General features: G+C 37.4%; 10 protein-coding genes and 1 non-coding gene across 11 annotated transcripts; 8 read left to right on the plus strand and 3 right to left on the minus strand.

The window, feature by feature from the left end:
• Positions 1–118: 118 nt before the first annotated feature.
• On the plus strand, positions 119–1,018 carry WSS1 (metalloendopeptidase WSS1; the record flags this gene model as incomplete). Its single annotated transcript, XM_446628.1, has 1 exon — positions 119–1,018. One exon carries the CDS (start codon positions 119–121, stop codon positions 1,016–1,018), a length of 900 nt encoding a protein of 299 aa, XP_446628.1.
• Positions 1,019–1,249: 231 nt separating this feature from the next.
• On the minus strand, positions 1,250–2,869 carry YCK1 (serine/threonine protein kinase YCK1; the record flags this gene model as incomplete). Its single annotated transcript, XM_446629.1, has 1 exon — positions 1,250–2,869. The coding sequence occupies one exon, from the start codon at positions 2,867–2,869 to the stop codon at positions 1,250–1,252; it is 1,620 nt and encodes a 539-aa protein (XP_446629.1).
• Positions 2,870–3,635: 766 nt separating this feature from the next.
• Positions 3,636–3,911, plus strand: GVI51_G05995 (uncharacterized protein; the record flags this gene model as incomplete). The annotated part of the gene is made up of 1 exon (XM_446630.1): positions 3,636–3,911. One exon carries the CDS (start codon positions 3,636–3,638, stop codon positions 3,909–3,911), a length of 276 nt encoding a protein of 91 aa, XP_446630.1.
• An 803-nt stretch (positions 3,912–4,714) lies between these two features.
• GVI51_G06017 (uncharacterized protein) lies at positions 4,715–6,760 on the plus strand (the record flags this gene model as incomplete). The annotated part of the gene is made up of 1 exon (XM_446631.1): positions 4,715–6,760. The coding sequence occupies one exon, from the start codon at positions 4,715–4,717 to the stop codon at positions 6,758–6,760; it is 2,046 nt and encodes a 681-aa protein (XP_446631.1).
• A 396-nt stretch (positions 6,761–7,156) lies between these two features.
• tR(UCU)5 lies at positions 7,157–7,228 on the plus strand. Its single transcript has one exon. It is a non-coding gene; the product is annotated as a tRNA-Arg (tRNA).
• A 615-nt stretch (positions 7,229–7,843) lies between these two features.
• Positions 7,844–11,800, plus strand: LTE1 (mitotic regulator LTE1; the record flags this gene model as incomplete). The annotated part of the gene is made up of 1 exon (XM_446632.1): positions 7,844–11,800. One exon carries the CDS (start codon positions 7,844–7,846, stop codon positions 11,798–11,800), a length of 3,957 nt encoding a protein of 1,318 aa, XP_446632.1.
• Positions 11,801–12,368: 568 nt separating this feature from the next.
• Positions 12,369–13,262, plus strand: MAK16 (ribosome biosynthesis protein MAK16; the record flags this gene model as incomplete). The annotated part of the gene is made up of 1 exon (XM_446633.1): positions 12,369–13,262. The coding sequence occupies one exon, from the start codon at positions 12,369–12,371 to the stop codon at positions 13,260–13,262; it is 894 nt and encodes a 297-aa protein (XP_446633.1).
• A 759-nt stretch (positions 13,263–14,021) lies between these two features.
• Positions 14,022–18,008, plus strand: DRS2 (aminophospholipid-translocating P4-type ATPase DRS2; the record flags this gene model as incomplete). Its single annotated transcript, XM_446634.1, has 1 exon — positions 14,022–18,008. The coding sequence occupies one exon, from the start codon at positions 14,022–14,024 to the stop codon at positions 18,006–18,008; it is 3,987 nt and encodes a 1,328-aa protein (XP_446634.1).
• Positions 18,009–18,118: 110 nt separating this feature from the next.
• On the minus strand, positions 18,119–18,880 carry SAW1 (DNA-binding protein SAW1; the record flags this gene model as incomplete). Its single annotated transcript, XM_446635.1, has 1 exon — positions 18,119–18,880. One exon carries the CDS (start codon positions 18,878–18,880, stop codon positions 18,119–18,121), a length of 762 nt encoding a protein of 253 aa, XP_446635.1.
• Positions 18,881–19,332: 452 nt separating this feature from the next.
• On the minus strand, positions 19,333–21,294 carry FRT2 (Frt2p; the record flags this gene model as incomplete). The annotated part of the gene is made up of 1 exon (XM_446636.1): positions 19,333–21,294. One exon carries the CDS (start codon positions 21,292–21,294, stop codon positions 19,333–19,335), a length of 1,962 nt encoding a protein of 653 aa, XP_446636.1.
• Positions 21,295–23,481: 2,187 nt separating this feature from the next.
• On the plus strand, positions 23,482–27,738 carry MYO4 (myosin 4; the record flags this gene model as incomplete). Its single annotated transcript, XM_446637.1, has 1 exon — positions 23,482–27,738. One exon carries the CDS (start codon positions 23,482–23,484, stop codon positions 27,736–27,738), a length of 4,257 nt encoding a protein of 1,418 aa, XP_446637.1.
• Between the last annotated feature and the right edge of the window lie 236 nt (positions 27,739–27,974).

The following is a 27,974-nucleotide window of genomic DNA, read 5'->3' on the forward strand; positions in this document are numbered from 1 at the left end:
CATTTCGCCCGCCAACAGGCTCGAAATGGGTGAAAAAGTACATAATAATGTTAAATATTGTGCTCCAACTGGGAATACCCAGGTGGGATATGACCTGTAGAGCAGGTTAAACTGTGATATGCAACATCCACATATCAGAAATATTGCAGTGTTACAACGGAAGCCTGGAAAAGAAGATGCTTTGAAGCTTTTAAAGGACATTGCTGATGCGGTTAGTCTGCTGATGCGAGAGAATAAGTTCAAAGTGGGTACTCTGGTAGAGTTTTACCCGAGAGACAGGTCCTTATTGGGGATGAATGTTAACCATGGACAGAAGATAATGCTTAGGTTAAGAGATCCGCTGGATGAGTTTCGTTTTTTACCGTGGGAGTCATTAATAGGTACAATGCTTCATGAGCTGACACATAATCTACATGGTCCACATGATCAGAAATTTTACTCAAAACTAGATGAACTGTCTGGGAGGCAATGGTGCATTCAGCAACTAGGTTTGAAAGATAATTTCATGACCAGCGGTAATAGATTGGGAGGACGTGGGTTTAGAGATGGCCCTACTCCACGCACTACAAATAGTAGAGGTAATAAGATTGAAAAAATACGAAATAAAGGTGTTCGATTGGGGTCGCTTTCTGACAATCTTAACGGTTCCTTGAATACATCAAGAATGCTAAAACCTGCCCAGATGGCTGCGATGGCAGCTACTCGTAGAGCAGAGGCTGATAAGAAATGGTGTGTTGAAACAAATCAAGAGGAAAAGATACCAGATGATAGTTCCTTGGAGATAATAGTTTTAGATGGAGATGAGAAGGAAGATATGGGAAGCACTGGTGACGTTGGCTCTTTTACGGATAAGTCGAAGAAACAACTTGAACACAAGCAAGCGCTTACTATAATTGAGTTGAATGATGATCAGGATAATAACGACGTAAGGAAAGTAGATGAACCTTTTCAGGCCAAAAAGAAAAGTACCTTTGAAGGAGAAGATGTACTATTAATTGATCTCACATCCGATGAGTAAATAATACAGTAAATATACAGTTTGATAGAGTTTAGAATGCATGTTACATATTAATAATAAATATCATGAAACCAGAAAAAAACGAGCATCTGTAGAATGATATCAGATGTAATGAGTAACTATTGTACATAATTATAAGTAAACATTATCGTTAAAATATCATAAGGATGACTAATGTTTGCTGGTAATAGGATGTAGAATATGTGATCTAGTTTGTTAGCTGTAAACGATCTAACAGCAGCCCAGTTTCTGAAAGAAACCCTTCTCGGAGCTGGTAGTGGTGTAATCTTGTTCAACCTGTTCGGTATGCTGTTGGAATTGTTGACGGTTGTTTGGAGTAGCTTGCGCAGGGTTGTTAGGTGGTTGTACCATAGGTTCTTGTTGCTGTCTATATCTGTTTCCTTGGAGATCTTGGGCCTGTGCATTGTTATAATTCCGTAGTCCCCCATTGTCCTGAACACGTTGTCCTTGCATAGCTGGTGGCTGTTGACGCTGTTGCCTTTGGGTTTGTTGGTTGTATTTGTGTTGCAGCTGCTGTTGATAGGCCTCGTACGATGTGGGGTCTAGGTTTCTCTTGTTTTGCATCTGGTTAGCATTGTCAGCGTTTCCACCAATACCAGCTTGATGGGATTGTATTTGATTATGGTGGGTTTGGTCAGGGTATTGTCCTTGTTGTTGACCGGCAAGTTGCTGTAAAGGATTGGTCATCTTATTTTTATGTCTCCTCTTATCATTTGGTGGATTTGGGTGGCCGTATCCGTGTAGGTTTGGCTTCTTGTTTATCGTTAAGTCCCAACCACGTCCGCCATTCAATTTCATCCAGTCGTAGGTACCATCAGCAGAGTCGTTCATATCGTCAAGCACTGACAATAGTAACTTTCTGTATCCTTGGTAATCAGGAGTTTCCTCGAAAGATAAACTCCTCACAATTTCCAAGTATCTACCAAATTGCACTGGGTACCCATTCGATAAATCGTATACGTTAGTGGTTCTCTTTTTCTCACCAATCTTTTCGTACTTTTGCTTGTTGTTAGGAGCCTTCAGACCTTGCCAAGGCAATTGTCCTCTTAGGAAATAAAAGAAGACATGGCCTAAGGCTTCCATATCATCCCTTCTGGATTGCTCCCTACCCAAATGTGTGTTGATAGACATGTATCTAGCCGTACCACTTAAGGACTTCCTTTCTCTGTAGGGGATGTGTTGTTTAGTTTTTGGATCTCTGTATTGCTTAGCCATACCGAAATCGATCAAGTGGATTTTATTCTCATCCGGTTGTCCAGGTCTTCCTATCAAGAAATTGTCAGGTTTGATATCTCTATAAATTAAGTCATGCGCGTGCAGGTCTTCTATCAAAGTAATCATTTGGACAGCAACTTGTACAACTGTCTTGACTGAAAACTTCCTTCCACACCAGTCAAAAAGATCCTCAAGTGAAGGACCCAAAAGGTCGATAACCAGGATGTTATGTAATCCTTCTTGACCGAAATAGTATGCTTGTGGGACATTTGGCGTTCCTGCCATGATCTTGTATGTCCTGTATTCATCCTTCAGTTGAGGTGCCTCGGTTTTCCTTGGCTCGAATTTGATCGCAACTGGCATGCCATTTATCATGTTGGTACCTTCAAACAGCACACCAAAAGAACCTTCACCGATCTTTTTCCCAATCTTGTAGTGTAATCCCACAATGGTAGAATCGTCACGACTGGTCATGTTCGAGCTAGATCTGTTAGAAGGTGTGCCGTTATATGGCGCGTTTGCGTTCATTGCTGGATAGCCCCCGTTGGTCAAGTTGTTCACCGCCATAGCAGTGTTAGCAGCAGTAACAGCTGGTGAGTTCTGGTAGCGAGACATTGTTGACAAATTTCTAGAATCAAGTGAATCAGCGATTGCAAAAGAATGTAGCGAATGGGATAAGAACCTGGAAGTTTAATATCAATTCGGCACAGTTAGTTCCGTGGGGCTGTGTGTAGTTTGGCGGGTTGTCTCTTTACTCGTTGTTATTCCAGTGTCGATAGGGCAAAGGTGTTATATAGCTCCTGTTCCCATTCACACGAGGGCGATATTGTAATCTTACTTGTTGATTTAACGTTTCCTTAGAAGAAAAAAAACCTCTATTGCGATATTAGATCAGTATTGGGTGCGTAAATTTCTATAATTCCGAATCCTATAGCGTCCTATACCAATAGTCTGTGTTGATTTCTGTCTATGCGAGTGAAAAAAAAAATAATAATTTGTTATTGGTGTATAAATACTATTGTCAAATAGTCTCGAGAAATGTTCAAAACGCTCAAATCACAAGTGTACCTTCGGTGCTAAATGTTTTGTTTAAAGTTTCAATAAAAGATCAATGGTGATAGAGAATGATTTGAGCATTTGTTTTGTGAAAGTTTCCTTGAGGGGGAAATCCCAATGACAGATCACCAAGGCTAGTGATAAGAAAATTTTTTGTTTATTGCTCAGGGAGATGGTCCCTCGTTGCGTGTTATTTGGTGCAATTGCCTCTTTGGTGTTTTCCGTGTCTAAACATCCTTTCTTTTACACAGAGGGATTATATCCGTTTTGGGTCTAAGTTCTCGTTTAACTTCCAAACGAACGGGCCCCGCAATTACCACAGCTTATGCTTTCCCAATTGCAAAGCATGAAATCAAAATTAAAAAAAAAAGGATTTCACTTCTTTAGAGAAGTGAAAGGTGAAACTGAAATCACATCCGTTGATAAGTCTCTACACGCACAATATCACAAGCAAAACCCTATCTTAGTATATATCATTTTCAACCCATGGGAATTAAAAGCTGCACCAGCTACACAAGAATGGAGGCACTTTGCTGAATTTGTACCGTACACGTTATCTCTTGACAGTGAGAACCATATATACCTTACCATCAGAGCTTGACATGAATATTAAAGGTCAATAGCACGCGCTGACAACGAGGTTGTGGTATGGGGGGGGCAGGGACTACTCTATACTGCTCTCATTGAAAAATAACCGTTAAGCTGAAAATGAAAATGACGTCATTTTCGGAAAAATATGGTGCTTCTTTCACAAAAATTTCTCCGATGATCAGGACGGCAGTAAGAAAGCACGCAGTAGATGAGGAGCCAGATAGCTTTGTCGGTTTCACGGCTGTTCCTGTGGACGCACCCAGCTAGCGAGCCATTTTGTGCTTGTATAATCTGCATTTTTTCGTACGCGACTTTGAGTGCCACGGGCTAGAAAAAGGCGAGAGAGAATATGGGAAAAGTGATCGGCACTTTTATTTTTCCCGCTATCTGATCGCGAGTCTCTGTGGATACGCATAATTCGCTCTTACTGCAGAGAGTAAGCTGTCAAAAAGCAGATGCTAAAGCAAAAAAAAGTAATGATGCAAGTCAAAGTACTTGTCCCAAATGGCTGATTCTGATTCTAAAATGGGGGGGGAAGGAATTAGGAGATGAGCTATATATTGCTTTTTGTATGTGGGACCCTTCCTTTTTGATAGTTCACAACTGACTAAGGTTGAGGGAGGCCCAGACTTCCGGTGATCCGCACCAGATTGCGTAATCGTGGTGGGTTTACAAAATAGTCTCTATTGTTGCATATTTGGAGAGCATAAATATATATATAAAAGATCATATATATAGTGTATACCAGACGAGATAGTGCTGATTGTAGGTAGTTGTAAAGAAATATAGCCCAGAGATAAGGCAGGATACAAAATGGATAATAGAGATGTCCATTACTTGGACAAAAGTGGTGATTTCAAGTCTCCTACGTCGACTATAGCTTCTGGTAACTCTCTCGATGACTTGACGAGTAGTTCGACGAGCACTCGCTCGCATACGCCAGAGGAACCTGTCACGAGCACATATTTGGAGATTATAGATGGTGAGCCAGCAAGTCCGCCGGATTACGACGAAGTTAACTACAATAGACACGTTACGTTCCCGATATGGGAGGATCTTACGCCCTGCTCTATGACAGAGAAGCCTCCAGCGTACCATCCCACAGTTTACAATGTCGCTATAGTGTCGGTGAAGTTGGAGTGGTTATCACCATTCGAGCCATCCCCAAATAGGAGTTGGAGGACATTTATCATGGAGATAAACTCAACGCAGATAAACTTTTACGCTCTCGAGCCAGAGTTTCACAGACTTGTAAAGAACTACTACAATTTGAAGTATGACGATGGCGCCAAATCTCTAGCAAAGGGTATACTTTCCCTAGGTAACTCCAAGAAGAAGAACGATAACAAGATTGTGGACACGGAACCACATTGGAAACGGCTGAACGCTAAGCTGGAACGCAACTATTCCAAATACCTGTCGGATGCCCGCCTTTACAGATCCTTTACGCTTCAATATGCAAGAATGGGTATACCCACAGATTACAGGAAAAGTGCGCATGCCCTCCGGCTTAGATGCGAAGCAGAGCAATTTCTTGTTGCTTTTGATAACGTTGACGACCTCATTAACTGGTCGATGTACATTAATATGGGTATTAGTGTTGCACTTGATTTAGACTGTAGACAGTTGCCAAACTATAGGGTGGTTCCAAGGCGAAGAAGACCCCATCACACTCGGAGACAAAAACGTACACCGTTGCATTCTTTAGTTGATAACTCAAGCTCATCTTTCTTCAGCAAAGAGTTCTTTTTGGCTTCACCAAGAGGTCTTTATCTTCATGGTGCAACGGCCATGTCTTCACCTCCACCAAGAACTAGAAGTAGCAGTTCGGCAACGGTGCAAAGTACAGTCCCTAAACGTGTTGCATCTCAACCGATTTCAAGAAATTCCTCTAGTGGCCGCATAGTGAGCAATGGAAATAACAGCTCATTTGGTAAGTTTTTCGATATGTTTAAGAGCAAGCGGTCAAAGCAGGACTTTAAATCGCTGCAGTCCGCTAATGTGACTGGATTAAAAGTGACTCTAGAGTCAAAACGTGACCAATCAGCTAAATTTGAGTTAGGATCAGACTTAGAAGTAATGAATAATAGTATAGCCGAGGAACCTGTCAAGGAATTCCCATCAGACAGGTGTGAAGAAATGTTGAAAAGACACGTTAATATGATGGAACGAGAACTTTTATGTTACAGTACACAAGAGCCAGAATTCTCTGAAGCCGGCAGAGAAGTCAATAATCCTGGTTCTAGTTCTCATAGTAATAGAAACTTTGCAGAGGCAGAGCACGTTGACTCTAATGAAGATGAGGATGAGGATGACGATTATACGTTAGACGACGATTATGAAGATGGACAACGATTAGATCCAGTTGTTTCTATTTATGCGGAAGAAGGTTTGGTACATGAAAGTGAAAGCGATTACTACTATGAGCAAAGAAGACTTACTCGCAGCCGTGCTGCCTCAACTGCAAGTAACATGATATCACATGCAGATGCCGACGATGTAAAATGGATGCCTCCTCAAAAGATTTTATCGAGAAGAAGATACGTTAAGGATAGTCTTAGATGTATCAAGGGTTTTGTGGAGCATTCTAGTTGGATGGGTAGAGTAGTCTGTTGTCCTACTGGACCACCTTCATTTAAAACTAACAATGATCTGGTATTGTTGAATGGTAAGAAAATTGATGAGAAAACTGTTGGTAACAGTAGGAACAAAATTGTGAATTCAAGTGGGGATAAGAGTTATTGGAAGACCAAAAATCATTTCCTTCAACTTTACATCATTGAGCCAACCGGATATATTCCAATTACTGCTCTCGAAGCAAATGAAGCAAGGAAGAAGATTAAGACTGTATTATGTTAATTGAGTAACTTATCTCGAGTCTATGAGGGAGTAACTGTTAATTTTTTTGCACATTAGCTATCTTTTACTGGATCTGTTACTAAAAAAGAAATAATGCAAGAGTTTGTCGAATAATTCGGAGTTCGAGACTGAAACGATTGCAGCATTGCCAGTATAGTTAACGATTTTAATGAATTATTGTTTTATATAACGCCGTTTAGATAAAAAAAAATGCATAAATACTACCTCAAAATATCATTCTAAGACAAAACGAAGTTAGTGATGCTAATTTCGTTGCCTTGACAATGTGATCATATTAGTGAGCAGTACCCTGATTGCATATTACTAATGTTTCGATAAATTTTATTCAATGATATTCTAGGTTAATTTTTGCAGGCTAAATCAAGAAATTAATAAGCTCGCGTGGCGTAATGGCAACGCGTCTGACTTCTAATCAGAAGATTATGGGTTCGACCCCCATCGTGAGTGCTTTCTTTTTTTTTGGCAAATATAGCGTTTATTATTTTTTTGCCTATTAATGGGACAGCTTTTATGTACTTGTCTATACCTGTCTTTCCGTCCAGTAATTTCAAAGTTTTAATCCATTATTCGCTCTTTAGTTTATACACATCGCTCACGCTGTTAACCTGTTTTCGCGTCTCCTTTCCACTCAAATTTGAATTTCGAGGGAATCTCACGCGCATCGCGAAAAAAACATCAAAATTAGGTTAAAGCTCTTCAATCAGAGAAATGAAAATTTGTTACGCAACATAAACAGTTAGCTCTTGAAGTCAAATTGGTTTAATACAATTGCAGTTTTAAATTCTAATATATAGCGCCTAAAGTTGTTTATAACAATACAGTTACCTGTACTTTACGGAAATCGGAAGGCGATACATAAAGTCCCTTTAAGAGATTCGACTTGAAAGCAAACAAGAGAAGGATTGCATCGCCTTGAGATAGCCGTTGATCGAATCGACTGTAGCAATTGAGAACTGTGCTTGCAGGAAAGAACATATCAGAGGATACAATAAAGATCAGACGAAAGAAATAAAACTAAGTATACAAAATAAAGAGCAGCATTGTTATCCCATTATACAAGATATGGATATCTTCAGTCAAAGGGATTACTACCCGATACCTTCGGATGATGTAATCAAGTATAAGCATATGGTCCATAAGAAATGGAATAAGAATGAAGTTATTCAAGCAGACATACCATCAATAATTGTTCATTTATCGTCTCCAGTTGATTCCGTTGACTATAAAGGATTTTCGGACTTCTTCCTATTTTATAGGAACTTTCTGACCCCAGCAGAACTCTATGACTACCTTATATTGAGATTTAAGTGGTGTATGAGGGAGATAGAAAGTTATCAGCATCAAAGAAGTGGTGACAATCAGCTTCGTATTGGTAAAGTCGCGTTAATTAGAACATTCGTACTGCTGAGACATGGTATTCTGAATCATTTCGCAGACGACTTCCTTCTTAATGAAAACTTGAGGCTGCGATTAATAAGTTTTTTTAATGAAGATATCAAGTCAGACATGAAAGTAATAGTGAGTTGTTTAATCAGTCTAAAAAAGGCTTGGCTTCATGCAATGAAACTTAATTGGGATAACGTCCTATTTAATGAGCCCGCATTTTCTGCATATACAGATTGGATAGATTATAAAATAAAGGATGTATCGCAGTTAGATATGGCCCAAAAGAGGAATAGTAGGTTCAGCTACCATGGTATACAAAGTATTAGCAATCCAGATATGAGGAATAGAAGCATACTTTCAATATACAAGTCAGATAATTTTGATCATATGGTACAGTCCAATAGTAATAAGATTAGCAGAAACAGAACTCCATCCACCCTGCTTTTTCAAAAAGATTCATCAAATAGCGAAATGGCGACTGTGTATTCAAATAGAAAAGGTGCCCAAAAGAAAACGATAGCATTACCTAATATTCTAACGTCAGAGTTAGATCGTAAAGATGTTATGTCAAATGTCACAAGAATGTCTCATATAATACAGGATGCTAAGACTCTTAGGTCTTCAGATGTGAATAAAATAATACCTTCAACACCAGCAAAAAAGGTCGAGCTAATATTGAATACGATATATTCACCCGATTGTTTAGAATCTGAAAATATTCAGGAATCCTTAAACCAAGATACATCCTCTACACAAAAATCCTTCCCAAAAGGTATTATGAGTCTTTTGGCTAGATGGAAGAAAAACCATAAGATAGCAGACCCAAAAATAAGGAAACCAGTTGGATTTACCAATAAAAGAGAGGCAGAGTTAGACAATTTTGTAAAATATGTGATTTCAATTTCTTCTCTCACCAATAAAGAAGAAGATCTGAAAAGGTTAAATGAGAATCTTGACTCCAAATTTGATATATTAAGTGCACGTACGATAGATGAAGTGGAATATCTGTTTCGCTTAGAAAGTAAATTGTTAGCGCAATTGAGTACAATGCAGAAGACTACAAGGACTTTATCTAATGATGAATTCAACGATGTCAATGTACCTAATAATATCGATTCTAAGCAGATATCTGCGATGGATAACCTAGATTTGTTTAGGACAGTTAATGGAGTAGCGAGATCAGTCATCTCGCTAACTAATTCAGTTAATAAACTGAATAACCTCTCAGATCATAGTGTTTTGGACAGAAGAAGGGTAAAAAGTTCAATGCCTAATTTCTATAATAGGGAGCGCTCTCTATCCGGGTTATCTAACTATGCAGGTTTACAATTCTATGATGCAAGCAGTGAAATGTCAGCAGAAGATGATAAACCACAAAAGTTAGTCTTTCATGATGGTGTGGATGAGTTAAAAAACCATTTAACTCAAACATTTACAAAGCCAGGCAGTATATCAAATTCTTCTCCGTTGAAAAAGGTCTTACCCAATCTTTTTGAACATCCCTCTGTTGATAGTTTAGCTTCTGGAGATGCCTGCTCATATGTTACTTATGATTCACAGTTAAGCCAGATGGGGACTGTAAAGAAGTCAATGAAGGATGAAACTAGTAGATACTCGAACTATGAAGGGCCAGTACTTAAAAAAAAGGTGGCATATGACAATTTAAGAGAATTTACTTTTGAGGATTCTAAGGAAATAATTAAAAATGACACTTCTAGTTTGATAGATATATTAAATAGTCCTGTTACTCCGGATCTATCGATACTACCTCAAACGCCAACAGGTAAAGGGTCTGTGCAACATAAGAAGAAAGAAAAGAGTGAATCAATCATTAGTCCTGCGAGTGGTAGAATAAGCATTGCTAAAAGTCACCATATGTCATTGAGCCCCAACCTAACAAAATTAAAAGAAGATGATGAGTATGTCAAAGGGGACAATAGTCTTGGTCAAGCTGAAGATGAGCTTATCAGACTTGAAAAAAACCTGCGCGACTCCAAATTAGAAAACTATAATACGGTAGTTGCTGGTAATCTGGGAGCTGGAAGCGGATCATCAACGCCTCTAGGAGACAGTCCTACTAATGTATTTGAACTGCCCTCCAGCATTAACATGGTTGAATCTGATATGGATACTGAGAGTTTTGAAAGCTCATTTGAGCAAAGACAGCCTACTAATCTCAGAGAACAATACTTTAAAAGTATAGGATCCCCCGAAACAGCTTCTCCTAGAAAAGTAAATTCCAACAATGCATACTCCCAAGTGAGCTCACAAATGAGTCCGTCTTTAGCAAATAAATACCTATTCTCGCCTGACAATGAGAGTTTAGATATTGCCTCGCCTGTTAAGAATGTTGAAGATCTGAAATCCAGGTTTTTGAAGGGCAATAATCAGTCAGCGTCATCATCACAAATAGGTGCTTCTATTAATACCTCTGTTACGGCAACTCCAAAAAATAATGACATGTTTGGATCGGACTTTGATAAAAATGGTTTAAAGAATATAATGACTGCCTCGGAAGAGAAGTTGTCAAAAGATCCAGTAGAGCTAGCGATGATGAAGCTTGAAGGCACATTTAAAAAAAACAAAAGTGGTAATAATACAGGATACTCTAGTGATCTTGAAAAGGAAGTTGATATCTTGAACATAGCTAATCTTCCGGAAATGAACGCCAACCCTTCCGATAAAAGGAAATCTTTGATGCTAGACAGAAGAAGGCAAACGATGTTCAATATTGGACCATCGATATACCCGAGCAATACTAATGATGAAGGTTATGATGAAGAATCTATAACTGATGATAAGATATGGAGCTTAATTGCCCAATATCATATTGATGACGAGAATTTATTGGCAAAGAATCATGCAAATCATGTTCCATTTATATTGATGTATGAATCCAAGGACGTTGCACAGCAATTTACACTAATCGAAAGAGAAATCCTTTCAGAAATTGATTGGAAGGATCTTTTGGATATCAAATTACTTTATAAAGGGCCAAATCTTACCAGCTGGTTGCAACTCTTAATTCAAAACCAAGAGTTTACTGGGATTGATTTGGCAGTGGCCAGGTTTAACTTAACTGTTGATTGGGCAATTTCTGAGATTGTATTGACAACTGATTTGAAAATGAGAAGAAACACCATAGAGCGTTTCATACATGTCGCCGAGCACTGCAGAAAGCTTCAGAATTTTAACACCATGATGCAAATAATCTTGGCTTTGAATTCTGTAGTTGTTCAGAAATTCACAGAAGCTTGGCGTCTAATTGAGCCAGGTGATATGCTGCTCTGGGAAGACCTGAGGAAAATACCAGCATTGGATTGGAACTATCATGCTCTGCGCACCATGATGAAGACTGTTGATCCATTGAAGGGGTGTATCCCATTTATTGTGGTTTACTTATCTGATTTGACCATAAACTCCGAGAAAAACACTTGGATTGTGGAAAAAAGAGTAGTTAATTACAGTAAATTCTCAACGTGTGTTCAAATAGTCAAAAATTTTATTCAAAAAGTGCAATGGTCTAGTTTCTACGATATCATTCCAATTCAAGAACTTCTGAGCAAATGTATTTATATCAGCTCCCTTTCACAAGATGAAATTGAACATCTAACAGCAGAATTCGCAAGGTGAGTTTAACTTTATACTGCTTCAAAAAACTACAAATTCTCCAACCGCATGTGCTATAATTTCATATATAGTTAATTTTTTGATGTTTGTTTTCATTTTTATTTTTTCTAAACAACTAGAATAAAATTTTGGGAGTAACAGAAACCGTACATTATCTGCATAGTTTATACACGGGTATAGACAACTACTAAATACTATATAGTAAATTAATTTATTGCATCTCTCCAACTACAACTGCTTTTATATTCTCTCCAAGGCGCAACCTTTATTCTACATATGAACTGACCTCCGGGTAACCAATATTCGCGATGAGCTCTGGAAAAAAATTTAAAGAAAATTTTTTGCGATGAGCATCTCGATGAGTTTAGTACTGTAACGGCTAACAATCAGTGGAACTTTACCATCTGTAAGGCGATCTCTCCCTGATTAGCCAAGGATTATTCATGGGTGTTTTAGTAATCTCGGTGCATTTACTTATCTGATTGTTTAGTTATAGATAGTCTAGAGAAGGAGATCCCATTTTGTGATTTTGTCAGGTACATTCAAGAGACAGATCAGCAAATAAAGAGCCATGAGTGACGAAATAGTATGGCAGGTAATTAACCAACAGTTTTGCGCTTATAAGGTCAAGACTGACAAGGGTCAAACATTCTGTAGGAATGAGTACAATGTCACTGGGCTGTGCTCGAGACAGTCGTGCCCCTTGGCAAACTCCAAGTATGCTACGGTGAAAAGTGAAAACGGGAGGCTGTATCTATATATAAGAACTGTTGAAAGGGCCCACACTCCAGCTAAATGGTGGGAGAAGATCAGACTGAGTAAGAATTATTCCAAGGCTTTGAAACAAATAGATGACCACCTGCTGTATTGGAACAAATTCTCTATACATAAATGTAAGCAAAGGTTCACTAAACTGACACAAGTTGCCATAACTGAGAGAAGACTGGCCATGAGAGAAATGGAAAGACATTATGTTGGTGTAGCTCCAAAGGTTAAGAGAAGAGAAGAAAACAGAGAAAGAAAAGCACTTGCTGCCGCCAAGATTGAAAAGTCTATCGAGAAGGAATTACTTGATAGATTAAAGAGTGGTGCCTACGGTGACAAGCCTATGAACGTCGATGAGAAGATCTGGAAGAAAGTCATGGGTCATCTTAAGGATGAAAACGACCAAGAAGAAGAAGAAGATTGGGAATCTGAAGAAGAGGAGGAATCGGATGAAGGTGAGGTGGAATATGTCGAAGATGATGGGGAAGCTGAATTCGTGGATATGGAAGATCTAGAGCAATGGTTAGGAGATGGAAATGGTGATCATAGCGACAGCGATGATAGCGACGAAGAAAGCAGTGATGATGACGAAAACACTCCTAAAAGGAAAAAGGCGAAGCTATCAAGACGTCCAAAGATCGAAATTGAATATGAAGAAGAAAGAGCACACCAAGAGCTTCCGCAAGAAGCTGCTCATTGAGGGACTGTTTAGTCTACTGGCATACCCCGCACACAGACCATTATTAGTATCATAATCATTAACATTACCATTCTTTTGCTGCTCTCTCTTTAAAAGTAAGAGGAGTTTTGTTCTGTAAGAATTGAGTTATTTATTATTAAAAGCTTTATCCCCGTATCCTAATATGGTTTTGTAGAGGATTACGCAAGGAATCACTCAGATTTGCACGAGGGAGATAAAGTACATATTTATATTAATTGTATATTAGTCCAAGTATAGAGAAGCTATATTTGATTGGATTTCATCTTGAAACCTGGCATCTTTCTGATCAATAATATCGTCTCGAGTTTTGACCGTATTTGATCAGGGCTTTGTTCAGAACCCGAATCGCGCGAGAAGGAAAACCCACAAAAACTTTGGAAAATTACGAAGTTAAGTGAAGTGAAGTGAATGATGAGTTTAAGATTGAATACATCATTTCGTGTCTTCCAGTTGATAATCAGTTAATATATATCAGTGGATATTTTTGCTTGAAGTGAAGTTAAGATTAATTGTTATATTTGTTCTCTCAAAACTGCTAGGACTTAATTTTTAGTTTTCTATCGTGTCCTTTTCGGGAGCATTGGCAAACTTCATATCAAAGACAACCAATTCATCAACTGGCATATAAAAAGTATTTTGAATATTATATTGGTTCTTTTTTTGCATACTCCTACTCGAGAAGTTTAACTCAATTGTGTCGATTTTGAGTCCAAATTTCAGCTATTCCTATTGTAACCAATGAGTTCAAGAATGGGGAAAGGGACGCGAGTACCGACAGGGGATACTCTATTTGACATAGATTTTAACGATGGTAATAAGATTAGAGCTTCGGAAAATGAACGGACGACTTCTCATGGTTTTCCTGAAGAAATTATTGATTTAGATAATGACTCTATTGAAAATGATTTGCATGACAACCCATTTTCAGAGTACGGCGGTGAAGGGGATTGGAACACGAACAGATTCGACCGTATCAATAATCAACCACATTTGACACAAATAGGAAATAAAGGTAATGTGTTCACTCGGATGGGGAGGTCGATTAAAGGTATTTTCACTTTTCAAAGCAATAGTGAACCTCAATCCTTTGAAATGAGTAATTATAATACTGTATCAACAGGTGAGATGGATGATAATTTCCAGAAATCACGGAACAAGTTCGATATTAAGATACTTTTCAATAAATATCTACTTCGAAAAAATACTTCTGACGGGCAAGACTCTGGAGAACCAAGGGAAATTCACATTAGCGATAGAGAATCAAATAACAGATTTGGATACATTGATAATCACATCTCTACAACAAAATATAATGCAGCTACATTTTTGCCAAAATTTTTGTTCCAAGAATTCTCAAAGTACGCTAATCTGTTCTTTTTATGCACTTCGGCTATTCAACAAGTCCCACATGTCTCTCCAACAAATAGATACACGACTATTGGTACATTAATGGTGGTTCTTATTGTATCAGCAATTAAGGAATCGGTTGAAGATCTGAAAAGGGCAAGTTCGGATAATGAATTGAACAATTCAAAAGCTGAAATATACTTTGAAGCGGAAGGTGATTTTATTCAAAAGAGATGGATTGATATTAAAGTTGGTGATATAATTAGAGTTAATTCCGAAGAACCCATCCCAGCCGATATTATCATTCTATCATCTTCAGAGCCAGAAGGTTTGTGTTATATTGAAACGGCAAATTTAGACGGTGAGACAAATCTAAAGATAAAACAAGCAAGAACTGAAACTGCTAAAATCATGGACTCAAGGGAATTAAGAAATATAAAAGGTGTAATCAGTTCTGAACAGCCAAATTCGAGTTTATACACTTATGAAGGTACTTTGGAGATGAATGGTACCAAAATACCATTATCTCCGGAGCAAATGATTCTGAGAGGAGCAACTCTAAGAAACACTGGATGGATCTTTGGTATTGTTATCTTTACCGGTCATGAGACCAAACTGATGAGAAATGCTACTGCTACACCAATTAAAAGAACTGCTGTTGAAAAGGTCATTAATATGCAAATTATAGCCTTATTTACTGTGTTAGTTGTTTTAATCTTGATATCATCAATTGGTAACGTCATTATGTCTACAGCAGATGCCAAACATTTGTCGTACTTATATTTACAAGGAACTAACAAGGCCGGTCTCTTTTTTAAAGATTTCTTGACTTTTTGGATCTTGTTTTCTAATTTAGTTCCTATCTCTCTTTTTGTTACGGTTGAATTAATTAAATATTACCAGGCATTTATGATAGGTTCCGATTTGGATCTCTATTATGAGGAGACAGACACACCAACGGTAGTCAAGACATCATCTCTTGTTGAGGAATTGGGACAAATAGAATACATTTTTAGCGACAAAACTGGTACGTTGACAAGGAATATCATGGAATTCAAATCCTGTTCAATTGCTGGCAGATGTTACGCTGAACATATCCCTGAAGATAAAGCAGCTACATTTGAAGATGGTATTGAAGTTGGTTATAGAAGTTTTGATGATTTAAAGAAACAGTTAACCACCAACTCTGATGACTGTAAAATCATTGATGAATTTTTAACTTTACTGGCCACCTGCCACACTGTGATTCCAGAATTCCAAGCAGACGGTTCTATCAAGTACCAGGCAGCCTCACCAGATGAAGGTGCCTTAGTTGAAGGTGGAGCCTTGTTAGGATATAAGTTTCTAATTAGAAAGCCTAACTCAGTTACTATATTGATTAATGAAGAGGAAGAAAGGGAGTATCAACTTTTGAATATCTGTGAGTTTAACTCCACAAGAAAAAGAATGAGTGCTATCTTTAGATTCCCAGATGACTCCATTAAATTACTATGTAAAGGTGCGGATTCTGTTATTTTGGAAAGATTGTCTGAAACCGGCAACTTCTATGTTGATGCTACAACAAGACATTTAGAAGATTATGCTACAGAGGGTTTGCGTACGTTATGTTTAGCTACAAAAGATATACCTGAGGATGAGTATAACGCCTGGAATAAGAAATACATGGATGCTGCAACAACTTTGGATCATAGAGCTGAAAAATTGGATGCTGTTGCTGAAGAGATCGAAAGTGGTCTCACTTTGATAGGTGCTACTGCAATTGAAGATAAACTACAAGAAGGAGTTCCAGATACAATCAGAACTCTACAAGAGGCAGGCATAAAAATATGGGTTTTGACAGGAGATAAGCAAGAAACGGCTATTAATATTGGTATGAGTTGTAGGTTGCTCAGTGAAGATATGAACTTGTTGATTATCAGTGAGGAGACTAAAGAGGCCACTCGAAGAAACATGGAAGAGAAGCTGGCTGCACTACATGAGCACTCGTTGTCGGAACATGATATGAATACATTGGCTCTAGTCATTGATGGACACTCTTTGAGTTTTGCTCTCGAAGCTGATCTCGAAGATTACTTTCTAGCAATTGGTAAGATGTGTAAAGCCGTCATTTGTTGTCGTGTATCTCCTTTACAGAAAGCTTTGGTTGTCAAAATGGTCAAAAGAAAAACAAATTCGCTATTATTGGCAATTGGTGATGGTGCTAATGATGTTAGTATGATTCAAGCGGCACACGTTGGTGTTGGTATTAGTGGTATGGAAGGTATGCAGGCGGCAAGGTCTGCTGATATATCAGTTGGCCAGTTCAGATTTTTAAAAAAGCTACTACTTGTTCATGGTGCTTGGTCATATCAGAGAATTTCAGTTGCAATTCTATACTCGTTTTACAAAAATACAGCATTATACATGACCCAATTTTGGTATGTTTTTGCAAACGCATTTTCAGGACAATCAATTATGGAGTCATGGACTATGAGTTTATATAATGTTTTTTTCACAGTGTTGCCTCCGTTTGTTATTGGTGTATTTGATCAATTTGTTAACAGTCGATTGTTAGAAAGATATCCACAACTATACAAGCTTGGACAAAAAGGTCAGTTCTTTTCTGTAAGTATCTTTTGGGGTTGGATTGTGAATGGATTTTACCATTCAGCAGTCGTTTTTGTTGGTACAATTCTATTTTATAGATATGGATTTGCTCTTAGAAAACACGGTGAAACAGCTGACCATTGGTCGTGGGGTATAGCTATATATACTTCGAGTGTGATTATTGTTCTCGGTAAAGCTGCTTTAGTAACCAATCAGTGGACGAAGTTCACATTATTTGCTATTCCCGGTTCATTGTTTTTCTGGCTCATTTTTTTCCCGATATATGGATCGATCTTTCCATATGCCAAAATTTCAAGGGAATACTTTGGTGTAGTAGAACACACTTACGGGTCTGCAACATTTTGGCTGACACTAATTGTTCTACCTACCTTTGCCTTGACCAGAGACTTTATTTGGAAATATTATAAGAGAATGTATGCACCGGAAAGTTACCATTTGATACAAGAAATGCAGAAATATAATGTTAGCGACTATAGACCACACGTCCAACATTTCCAGAATGCTATCAGAAAAGTAAGACAAGTTCAAAGAATGAAAAAGCAAAGAGGTTTTGCATTTTCACAGGCTGAAGAAGGTCAAGAAAAGATTATCAGAATGTATGATACTACTCAAAAGAGAGGTAAGTACGGTGAATTGCATGATGCATCAGCGGATCCGTTCAGTGACACACATAAGTTAGTTCCTGAAAATAATGAGGAAAATCCTTTTTCAGATGCCGCTCAAAACAATCAGTCCGATCAGAATTCTTTTGGTGAGAGTTTGTTAGGCTAGTTAACGCTGAAAGATGCATTCGGCTAATTGAGCTCTGTTATTTATGAGTCACTTTATATAATTTCATTGATTGTAACTATTATAATGCTCTTTGTTTATGTTCTACTATATTAACTCCTTTTCCTTTTCGGTCTTTTCAGTATATATAAATCTAGGCATTGTATAAGAGACAGTTGAGGTTCATAAGTAAAGGCAATCTCCGGTTTTTCATTATTTGGTTGATCTTCTGCAGATTGTTCATAATTAAGATTCAACTCTTCTTCCTCCTGTAATATGATTGGATCTTGGTTTGTAGATTCTGAAAGTTTTTGCCCCATTACCAACAATGACTGTTGTTTTTGAAGACATGGGTATTCGTTCCATTGTGGATACTGATCTTTAAATATCAGATAGGTCCGTATTGTTTCAAGTTTGTTTATGTTTGATATGAATATATCGACGTCCCAATTTTTCCTATAAGTTAGTTTATATTTCATTTTTCCAACTCTTTTGAGACTGGTTAAATTGCTTTCTTTTAAAGAGCCCTGAATAGATTGGGGAAACTTTTTTAAAGTATCTTCATCAAAGTCGTAAACTTGTCCTACACGTATTTTACTAAATATGTTCTGCTTCATGGCCGGTGAGCTGAGTTCATAAAGGATTAAAATAATGTCATCCTCCATCTCTGTAACAAGGTTCTTCAGGTCAGTATTGGATAAGTATATTTTGGTTAACGGTGATTTCAGGCAGACTATCGTATTATTAGAAAGTAATGGGGCTTGTACTTTGGATTCTTCTGTAGCAGTTGATAGGATTTGCCTTCTATTGATATGTACCCTTACAGGTAGTATGCTGTCTTTGGCGACCTTGATGTAAGCAATATTTTGGACCATCAATACTTATTGACATATAACTGTGACGTTTCATATACAATTATATCATAGAGACTATCGAACTCAGTTCATGTGTTGCCTAAGTATCCTTTATATCTCAAGTCGTTATTTCTCAGTTTAATATTTAGGCGATGCCTTGGTACTTTAACCAAAAACGCTCCACTTTTGAACTGAAGAGATCCCAAAAATAATGATAATATTGGCTGTAGGATGATAAAAGGATGTGCTTTAACATATCTCTACAAAATGTTTATAATAAGATAAAATGCAAATAATTGTGAATATATTTTTATAAGTCAACATGTAATATATGTAGTGACTAAATTAATATAACTTTAAGCGATGCATGCGGTAATAGTCTGATATATAATATGCCGTTAAATTAATTGAGGTATGCAACGTCATTCTATAATAAGAAAAGGCCATAGTTAAGAGGTTGAATCGATGTATAACTAAACTTTCCAAAAATATGCTTTTAAATAGTATCCGATAAGAACTAAAAAACCCAATGTTAGGATGTCGTAAAGCATATATCTGTACTTATATGCCAGACCAGTATTCTTCTTGGACACCATCAATGAGTTTTCCAAGTAAAGTAGACTTTCCATCTTTCTCATTGTTTCCTTTTGATCAACTAATTGACTCTGACATTCTGACATCTTATTTTCAAGAAATTCCAAATGTTTTACATTCTCTTCAACTGTTTTACGTAGTTGAGACTCAAAGGATTCAGGATTGTTTTCATCGAAATCAGCTTTCAATACTGTCAAGTATTCATTGGCTATTGTATTTTTAAGCCCTAAAATCTGAGACTTCAAGTTTTGAAGATCTGATGTCAAATTATCAAATGATGTGATATTATTCTTCAGTTCCAATTCATCTTTCAGTATGACAGACTTAAGATCATTCTTAATCTGAGATTCAAGCTTTGTAAGACGAGAATTGATATGTTGCTGATAATAGTCGGTCTCATTTGTACCCAAAAACATATTACTGTCATTTGCATTAGAATTTATTATTTCACTATTTTTTATTTTCTCTTTGCTAGTAAGCTTTGCATTCGAGAAAAAAAAAGAGCTAGTAGCCAATCCTGACCTGTAAGAACCAATAGCACTCCTTGAATCGTCAGAATTTGAAGTTAAAGATGCTGAAGAGTATGAAAATGGCGTTGCAGACCCAGGTCTCATGTTAGGATTTGAGTAAACTTTCGAATATTTTCTCTTGGAGCCACTAGGGTCAGCTAAATCATGATACAATAAACTTTGAAGCGACAAATTGGATGAATAGTCCATCAAGTCCGGCATTTGCTCATGTTGAGGTATGTTAAAGACACCATTTTTCCCCACAGAAAGAGTAGATCCGTATGCTGAAGCGTTATTAGATGAGAGGGCAGAATTATTACCCGATTTCTCGATAGATTGAAGAAATTGATTCACTAACCTTTTTTGATCATTGGACCCGTACGACTGCGAAAATGATTTCTGATGTCTGTGCTTTTTATGCTCTTTATGAAATTGCGTTTGATTCTGATTTTTAGATTGATTTTGCCCGTTTGACAGTTCTGGTCTTTCCTCATTATCAAGACTTTTTACAGGTGATTTTATGAACTTATCAGCTGTGAACAAAGTAGCTTGTCCCCCATTGCCCACCTCTTCTTGTTGGTCTCCAAGTCTATTAGGTGTTGGCTTTTCTGTCTTAGTAGTCTTTGAAAGATTATTATTATACTGTTTTTCAAGTTCTGTGTTGAACATACACTCGCTGAAGGCGCCTGTATTAACAGAAGTGTAATCGGGTATTGTTGGCCTTTTTAACATTTTCTTCTCGACTAATCGATTTTTTCCATCTGCAAGTGCAGCAAGGTTGCTTGCAGTTACTTGCCTTATAATCATAGGCTTACTATTCCCCAGTTTTGGCTCTATATCGGTGTTGGAACCTGCCTTAAATGATCTCTTTGGATCAGACACGCTTCTTTGAACATAAGGTTCAAATATTTTCTTGGTATCCAACCTTTTCTTGTTCGAGTTCAAATTATTGTTGGTATTAACTTTGCTATAATCTATACCATTTATATCATCCATATTTGTGAATGATGCAGAATGCATGCTTACCCCATCTTCATCATCAGATATTATTAGAGTACCTCTTCTCGGTCTATGCACGTTGAGATTCCCCTTTGGTGTAATCCCAATTGTATTAGCCCTCTTGACATGCCGTTTAGATTCATCTGCCTTAGCTAGCAAGTGATCCTGCATCGCTTCATCGTTCCCCGAATCGCTATCCTGCCCACTACCTTCCTCATTAGCACTTTTCATTGCGAGCTTGTTCCTATGTATCCTAGTATTAATATCAGTAAAGGGTATTTTGGGTTGGTGCTTCATGTTAGGATTCTCCATCCTCTGTATAAGGAGATCCATCTTTTGCCACTACTTTCGGTTAAGAGGCTGGAGGTTCAATGTTCGTTGGTGTAGTGAAACTTGTGTTCCAAATAAAATGTATAAAAAATGGATGTTTGAGGTTCTAAATAATATAAAGCATCGCCAAAGAAAAACTCCTAAAATTCCTACTTGATGATTCAATAGGGTCCTTATAGTGGTTATGAAATGCCCTTGATGCCCAAATGGTTCTCTTAGAAATGCTGTACAATGTGATGTTCCCCGAGTGCCCCGATGAGGACCTACCTCTAATCCTCTAGCACCCCTACGCTAGGCTGATGAGGCTATTTGATAGCAGAACAAAGTCCATCAGTCCGCATATATCCCAATGAATCAGCCTTTGAGTCGCTTGCTATGAGTTTAGAAGTGCAATATGTTAGAAGTGCAATATGTTACAGAAGTCTTGTAGAGATGAAAAGTTATACATCCCATACCATCACGTGACACACATACAAACATCTTACCAACATACAATGATTACAATACATACAAGAATGAGTGTCAATTCAAGGCATACTTAGCTTAGCCAGGAATAACCTCCAGTGTGGAATTAAACTTGCTAAAGTACAGTTATTTTACCGTCCACCCTGTGGATAATATGTATCTCGATTGGTTCATTGACATAGGTACGCGGAAGTATAGTCACGATAACCGCTAATTAGCTAGTTCAAGCCCAATGTCACGATATATTTATGACTATAGTAAATTTTCTTAGTTTCTAATATTAGAAACCTTTACAATTATCTCCCTCACGATATTCAGCGCGGAAACAATGGGCAATACCGCCCATTTCCATCGAGACTCTGGTGGTTCGATATTTCATATGCTGCAATGCATCCAGAAATCTACTAGACACACTCAGCTACGAATACATCCCCTAGATTAACACTCAGTTGTTTCCACAATATCCTATTCTGGATATCGATAACACACGCTAATTGCAGTGTCCTGTACAAACTGACTTAGTTATCTGAAGCTAATAATGGGCATTGCACCTGTCAAAAGACGTTTGCGAAAACAGACCAGAAGGGGGAGAAGGTAATGGTATGAATACATTGAAAATAATTCATATACTGCTGCAAAGAACCATGGGAACAGGCGTATAAGAAACATCAACCTCCTTGCCTCCCCCCCACCCCCACAGCTGGTCCCCCCCATTATTCTCGAAATGCCTCCTCGGACACAGCAGACACAGAGCAAATGCCATACAATACAGGATTACTGTTTATCCGAATAAATGAGTCCCAGATATTAATCATCCTGCACCTGAAGTCTCAACTCCCACCTTCTGCCAATTACTAATTGTGTGCTTGTGATGAACTACAGTTTCTCGTGTTTGTTTTGATATTTCCCGTTAGAATGAAAGCAACAACAAAGCAGTGAAAAAGAAAAAAAAATTGCTACAAAATCGGTGCGGAATACTAACATTACATTTGAAAGTTCTTACTACGCGAAATCGATACCCACCTCTAGTGCAATTGATCCAACGGTAAACAATATCTTCCTCTGGTAAAATTTGCCAATATTTCACTTCTTCATTTACTACTATTCCTTCTCTCTGTTTCTGCCCCATCGACAAATACCCCTGTCCATTTGAACTGGTGTTACAAAACCACTGAATTGCTTCTACAATCACAAGAAGGCAAGCGGAAAAGGTAGAGCTACTACAGTTATTGCCCTTTCCCTCATCTCTTCTATACGCTGATTCAATAATAAAGAAACAGACAACCTCTTTTTAGTCAGAGCTTCTTGCAAGAGCCAGTTGAACAAGCGCAAGAACGGGATTTGATTCCAGAACTTCTAACAGGGAAAATTTTTCATCCTAGCGACATTCACATACTGTTATACAATCCTTCATCATCCCTTCATCCCCCCCACCCAGATACATCTATTAGAATCTACGCATATATCAGTTCTCTAGCTTACTTTATCAACAGATCAACGACTAAAGTATAATCGAGAAATTGGATTCAGGATAACAAAATAACAAAATAACAAAACAAAGATCAACCACAAACTTATCAACTCGCACATATATATATCGTTCACAACTTTGAGAATATCCCGATTTGTTAACAAAGAGCAATAAAGTCCAACTATAGAGAAATCAACTGGATAATATCTAAAAGAATTCTCACAAGAAGAGCTATATCATAAACAACTTTTACTATGACATTCGAAGTAGGCACAAGGTGTTGGTATCCATCCGAAAATGGATGGATTCCTTGTGAAGTTAGTAAGAATGAACCTCGTGATGGGAAGTACCACTTACAATTCACATTAGAGGACGGAAGCCTCATTGACCTGGACACAGATTCAATAGATTACAACGATAGTCTCTCAAATGAGGGATCTCCCATGCCAGTACTACGTAACCCGCATTCGAGGGAATCTACTCAAGATTTAACTACATTATCATATCTGAATGAACCAGCTGTTCTACATGCTATTAAACTACGATATATGAATAAAGAAATATACACATACTCCGGTATTGTGCTGGTCGCTACAAACCCATTTGCCCAAATGGAAGAACTATATAGCAATGATATGATCAAGAAATACTCTCGGATAACATCGCGTGAGGAGCTGGATCCCCATCTGTTTGCCATTGCTCACGATGCATATACCACGATGGATTCTCAGAGTAGAAACCAGACTATTGTGGTCAGCGGTGAATCTGGGGCTGGTAAAACAGTCTCCGCTAAATATATCATGAGATATTTTGCTTCATTAGATGACAATAATGCAGCAGTAGTCTCTGAAATGTCTGATATAGAAAAAAAGATACTAGCAACTAACCCAATTATGGAGGCCTTTGGTAATGCCAAAACAATAAGAAACGATAACTCCTCAAGATTTGGTAAATACTTGCAAATAATGTTTGATGCCAAGAAAAACATTATTGGTGCTCAAATAAGAACATATCTTTTAGAGAGGTCAAGATTAGTGTTTCAACAACAATCCGAAAGAAATTACCACATATTTTATCAACTACTTGCTGGTTTACCAGCTGCTATTAAAGAAGAGTTGTGTATCTCCAATCCTGAACAGTTCTATTACTTGAATCAAGGCAGTGATCCAAGAATCGATGGTGTTGACGACGCACAAGAGTTCCAAGATACCATTGCTGCGCTATCTGTTATTGGTATCAACGACTCTTTGCAAATGGAAGTTTTCAAAATTCTAGCAGGTTTGTTGCATATTGGTAATATTGAAATCAAGCAAAGTAGTACATCATCTTCTATTTCACCAGATGAACCAAACTTAAAATTGGCATGTGAGTTGTTAGGACTGGACCCTTACGAGTTTTCGAAATGGTTAACTAAAAAGGAGATCACCACTAGATCAGAAAAAATTGTCACTAATTTGAAGAAAGAACAAGCGCTAGTTGTCAGAGATTCTGTATCCAAGTTTATCTATTCTCTACTTTTTGACTGGCTAGTAAATCAGATAAATACTATGCTGCACGGTGCTGAAGTATCTGATCAAGTAAGATCATTCATTGGTGTTTTGGATATATACGGCTTTGAACATTTTGAAATGAATTCTTTCGAGCAATTCTGTATCAATTATGCAAATGAAAAACTGCAGCAGGAGTTTAATCAGCATGTCTTCAAACTCGAACAAGAAGAGTACGTTCGCGAAAAGATAGAATGGTCATTTATTGAATTTAACGATAACCAACCTTGCATTGATTTAATTGAAAATAGACTAGGTATATTATCTTTACTAGATGAAGAAAGTAGACTACCTTCTGGTACTGATGAATCTTGGACCCAAAAATTATACCAAACGCTCGACAAACCACCAATGAACCAGGTTTTCAGCAAACCCAAGTTTGGCCAAACCAAGTTTGTTATTAGTCATTATGCAGACAATGTTGAGTATGATGTTGAAGGGTTTATAGAGAAGAATAGGGACACTGTATCAGAGTCGTTAATGAATGTACTGAAAAACTCGCAAAATGATACTCTAATATCATTAACGAAGCCAACTGAAGAGACTAGCACACCACCTCCCCAAACAGCAAGTATATCAAGGCCTAAGTTGATTAACAAGAAGCCTACTCTAGGTTTCATGTTTAAGAAATCATTGGGAGAGTTAATGGAAATCATCAATAATACAAATGTACATTATATTAGATGTGTTAAACCCAACTCTTCGAAAGTTGCCTGGGAATTTGATGATGGTATGGTATTATCTCAACTAAGAGCATGTGGTATTCTTGAAACTATTAAAATTTCTTGCGCTGGTTTTCCATCACGCTGGTCTTTCCAGGAGTTTATTGATAGGTATTACATGTTGGTAGATACCACTCTTTGGAGTGATGTGGCTTCCTCTGAATCAAACGCAGAATCTAGCATCAAATTCTGCAAAGAAATTCTTGGCGCCACAGAACTGTCACATGAAAAATGTCAAATTGGTCAAACAAAAATCTTCTTCAAATCAGGTGTTCTAGCTGAATTGGAATCCTTAAGATTGAAAAAGATGAAGGGAATTGCTATCACCATTCAAAAGAAAATACGGGCGTATAAGATAAGAACGTGGTACCTTGAAATAGTTAACTGTGTTAGAGACCTCCAAAATAGAATTCGTAGCAAACTGGTAAGATTGGATGTTGAACATCAACTGAAGACGAAACTTGCCCTAATGATGCAGGCTACTCTTCGTTCATACAGAGTTAGAATCAGAGTTGCTAAAGAGCTAGATGATATAATATTACTTCAATGTAAGTTCAGAACTGTGCTTGCTCAAAGATACTTACAGGAATTGAAGAGAAACAAGGCCTCAATAATGATACAGAGCTATATCAGAGGGTACAAACATAAAACTCAGTATAGATATTTTAGAAAGAATTACCAAGCCATTCAAGCTTTATCTAGATCTATGCTAGCGAGATCTTTGATGTTGAAATTAAGATCTGAATCTGAAGTTACCCAAATTAACGGTGTTACGTATACGGAATTGCATTCCATAGTTAAGGATATTCACGACAGTATGACATCAAACAATCAGATTATTAAAGAGCTTGATGAGTTTAACGGTGTCATTGATACCCAAAAGTCTCTAACATTCACAGACCTTTCTGCGAAAGCGGAACAACTGAACTCAGACGCCCAAAAGATAATCATAAAACATTCGAATCAAGAAAAGCAGATCAAGGACCTCAAAGAATCAAAAGGAGATGTGGATTCAACTTTGACTAACATTAAAAAAGTACACAACAATATCAAATCACTAGACAAAATTATGCTAGAGGACGCACACTTCCAGACCGGCCGGACAATAATATCTGGGCTTGGTATTGAACATTCGTCACAATATGAAAATATTAACGACAATGAGAACAACTGTAGACCAAACGACTACAATTTGTTACAAATATTTAGAAACAATCACTTGATTGTCAAAGAAATAATGAAGGAGGAATTTGCAACGCTTGAAGGCTCCTTTGGTACCATCAGTTTTATCTTAGGTGAGATGATAAAACTGAAACAATTTTTATCTGCAAAGCAATTTATTTCCACCCTATTTGAATCCATCCACAGCAATGTTATTGAAGAATCTTCATATGATAAGAAACTCAAGTCAGGTTTCCAATGGTTTTCGGTCGCGTTTACCAATTTGTCAGTATTGAGGAACTCTGAGTTTAGTCTAGGAAAAGAGACTTCAAAGAGCTTGTCTAAACTTTTGGCAGACTATGAGAATGACTTGTCTAAAATGTTGAGATCTTGGATTTTGAGTATCTTGAATGATATGTTTAGAGAAAACGATAAACTTTTTAATGACTTTGCTAGTGTGGAGATCTCCAATGTAATCAGTTTCAAGATTTTGCAACAGAAAATAAAGTATATTCAAAGTAAAATGGGTACCAGTGCCATAGAAAAGTCACTATTTGGTAAACTTATAGAGACTTTAATACAATATCTGAATCTAAACGTTGCAAACCACGTCCTTATTAAGATACCTAGTGTCGACTTCGAAACAGGTATAATCTTGGAGAAGAATTTGGATACATTATTAGAGTACTGTGAAGAATTGAAGCTATCGAATTGCAGAAATAGTACACGTCAAACTAGCCAGATGAGCAAATTGCTTCAGTTGAGTATAAGCTCCGTAGAGGAGCTAAGAGTAGTCTGCCAGTATTGTTTTGCCTTGAATTTAACCCAAATTCATGCATTATTAGCCAAACAAAAAGCAAGTTCCGACGAGAAACCGATGCCATATATTGTGGTCAAAAAAGTTCAATCATGGGCTCAAGAGACAAAGAAAGATACATCAAAGAATAGTGACATAATTTTCAGACTTGATTCTGACATCGTTAAATGTGAAATCGATACTTCGAAAGAAATTGCTATTCCTGAGTTGCATATTCCCGAAGACATGACGTTAGTGAAGGAAATTGAGACATTATCTCAGTGATTATGCTAAAATAATATCAATGATCTTTAAATTACGCATACATTTCTTGTTCAGCTTCTTTTATTTTTATTTTTCTTCCTTTAAGTACAAATCTATACTTTGTTATGTTTTAATAGCGTCTTTTTTAAGAAAATTATGAAGAAAATGTATTATTACTATGCACAGAAATATTTAGGTAGCGAAAAAGCTATATTATTTTTTCTATTATACAATTTTGCACATACTTTTATTAGATA

Source organism: Nakaseomyces glabratus, chromosome G, assembly GCF_010111755.1.
Source record: "Nakaseomyces glabratus chromosome G, complete sequence".
In the NCBI taxonomy this organism is placed as follows: Eukaryota; Fungi; Ascomycota; class Saccharomycetes; order Saccharomycetales; family Saccharomycetaceae; genus Nakaseomyces; species Nakaseomyces glabratus.